A 635-nucleotide genomic window follows, 5' to 3' on the forward strand; every position below is an offset into this window, starting at 1 on the left:
CAGGCTGGGTTCGGGGGGGTCCCGGGGGTTCTGGGCTGGGTTCAGGGGAGTCCCAGGGATCCCAGGCCAGGCTCAGGGGGTCCCGGGGGTCCCAGGCCGGGCTCAGGGGGTCCTGGGGGTCCCAGGCTGGGTTCGGGGGTGTCCTGGGGGTCCCAGGCTGGGTACAGGGGGTCCCAGGGGTCCCGGGCTGGGCTCAGGGTGGGGTCCCAGGGATCCCAGGCCAGGTTCGGGGGGTCCTGGGGGTCCCGGGCCGGGCTCAGGGGGATCCCGGGGGTCCCGGGCCGGGCTCAGGGGGTCCCGGGGGTCGCTGACCCCTGACGTCCAGGCGGGCGGTGACGCTGGCGTTGCTGTGGCCGTTGTGGGCGCGGCAGGTGAAGACCCCCGAGTCCCCCCGCGCGGCGGGGCCCAGGCGCAGCGAGCCGTTGGTGAAGGCGAAGGCGCGGTCGTCCTGCAGGGCCGGCTCCAGGCCCGGGCTCAGCCTGGGGAAAAGTGCACTCAGAGAGGGGTTTGGGGGGGTTTGGGGGGTCCTGAGAAGGGTTGGGGGGTTCTGAGCAGAGTCTGGGGGGTCCCGAGCAGGGTTTGGGGGGTTCTGGGCAGGGTTTGGGGGGTCCTGAGCACACATTTGGGGAGTTTGG

The 635-nt window shown here is 73.5% G+C and overlaps 1 protein-coding gene across 1 annotated transcript in view; it reads right to left on the minus strand.

The window, feature by feature from the left end:
* Window positions 1–256: 256 nt before the first annotated feature.
* LOC120508987 (neuronal-glial cell adhesion molecule-like) overlaps window positions 257–635 on the minus strand; it is a gene marked incomplete at its 5' end in the record, with an annotated part of 6,116 nt that continues 5,737 nt past the window's right edge. Inside the window, one exon of the mRNA XM_039723145.1 lies at window positions 257–479. Coding sequence (XP_039579079.1) covers window positions 257–479 — 223 coding nt within the window. The remainder of the gene's footprint in view (window positions 480–635) is intronic.

This window comes from Passer montanus, unplaced genomic scaffold (assembly GCF_014805655.1).
Source record: "Passer montanus isolate IOZ18808 unplaced genomic scaffold, ASM1480565v1 scaffold1083, whole genome shotgun sequence".
Taxonomy (NCBI): Eukaryota; Metazoa; Chordata; class Aves; order Passeriformes; family Passeridae; genus Passer; species Passer montanus.